General features: G+C 42.7%; 1 protein-coding gene across 1 annotated transcript in view; it reads left to right on the top strand.

The window, feature by feature from the left end:
- Positions 1-1,482, top strand: part of PTGES3 (prostaglandin E synthase 3) — a 27,753-nt gene that overhangs the window by 20,377 nt on the left and 5,894 nt on the right. Inside the window, exon 4 of the mRNA XM_003790536.2 lies at positions 513-611. Within this exon, the coding sequence (XP_003790584.1) occupies positions 513-611 (99 nt within the window). The remainder of the gene's footprint in view (positions 1-512; positions 612-1,482) is intronic.

Here is a 1,482-nt window from a genome sequence, read left to right as displayed (position 1 = left end):
TCCCAGCTACTTGGAAGGCTGAGGCAGGAGACTCGCTTGAGCCCAGGAGTTGGAGGTTGCTGTGAGCAGTGAAGCCATGGCCCTCTACCCAGGGGACAGCTTGAGGCTCTGTCTCAAAAATAAATAAATAAAAATATTTAAAGGTTTTCTCTGCACATGTATGGGGGAAAAATGAGAGTTAACTTTTGGGTGTGTAAGCTGTGGGTTTTTTTGTTTTGTTTTTTTGCAGTTGGATAGTTTGAAATTTTTAGTAGTCCAAAGGCATGTTTCTTGTGGAAGCTAGAGAAACCATAGGGAAAGAAATGAGAGAGAAGATGAAAAATGACAAGCTACTGGGTGGCACCTGTGGCTAAAAAGGGTAGGGCACCGGCCCCATCCTGGAGGAGGCAGATTCAAACCTAGCCCCTGCCAAAAAAAAGAAAAAAAATTACAAGCTACTTACTATCATGTAGTGATATTGGAGGTTATTACTCTAAATGACATGATGTATGTGATGGTGCTTTTGTTTTTAGGATTCCAAGCATAAAAGAACGGACAGGTCAATTTTATGTTGTTTACGAAAAGGAGAATCTGGCCAGTCTTGGCCAAGGTTAACAAAAGAAAGGGCAAAGGTAAGTTTCATTTTCTTTTCTTAGAGTAATAGTTTAAATAATAAATTGTGTATTCTTTAGTATAAGGAATACATGATAGTGTTTTTTGTTTCATGGGTAAGTATAAAGGCTTGTGTCCTCTTTTTGGGGGCGGGGGACAGAGTCTCATTTTGGCATCCTTGGTAGAGTGTAATGGTGTCATAGCTCACAGCAACCTCAAAGTCTTGGGCTCAAGCTATTCTCTTGCCTCAGCCTCCTAAGTAGCTGGGATTACAGGCACCAGCCGCAACACCAACCTATTTTCAGAGATGGGGGTCTCATTCTGGCTCAGGCTGGTCTCAAACCCATGACCTCAGGCAATCCACTCAGCCTCCCAGAGTGCTAGGATTACAGGTGTGAGTCACCACACCCAGCCTTTTTTGTCTAGTTACTACTTTGAACTTAAATTATTCAAATGTTTTGAGAATAGTTCCTACCAATAATTTTTTGTTTAACAGGTAAGTTTAATAATTTTTTTAAAAAATTCATAAGACATTAAACAATATTGAACTTGATTTCACACTGATTTTGCTATTAGCTTATTTGTGTGGGGGGAGGTGCACATGTGGGCATCAGTAGTAACATGCTCTACCACTGTATATGAACTCAAAGTTCAAAAAATGTAGTCTTGGCTTGGCGCCTGGGGCTCAAGTGGCTAAGGCGCCAGCGATATAACACCTAAGGTGGCAAGTTTGAATCTAGCTGGCCCACCAAACAATGACGGTGCAACCAAAAAATAGCCGGGGGTTGTGGCGGGTGCCTGTGGTCCCAGCTACTTGGGAGGCTGAGGCAGGAGACTTGCTTGACCCCAGGAGTTGGAGGTTGCTGTGAGCTGTGATGCCACAGCACTCTA

The sequence above is a fragment of the Otolemur garnettii genome, unplaced genomic scaffold (assembly GCF_000181295.1).
Source record: "Otolemur garnettii isolate 467f Iridium unplaced genomic scaffold, OtoGar3 scaffold00043, whole genome shotgun sequence".
NCBI classification, from domain to species: Eukaryota; Metazoa; Chordata; class Mammalia; order Primates; family Galagidae; genus Otolemur; species Otolemur garnettii.
Note: the sequence above shows the minus strand (reverse complement) of the source record. Positions and strands in the feature narration are given on the sequence as shown.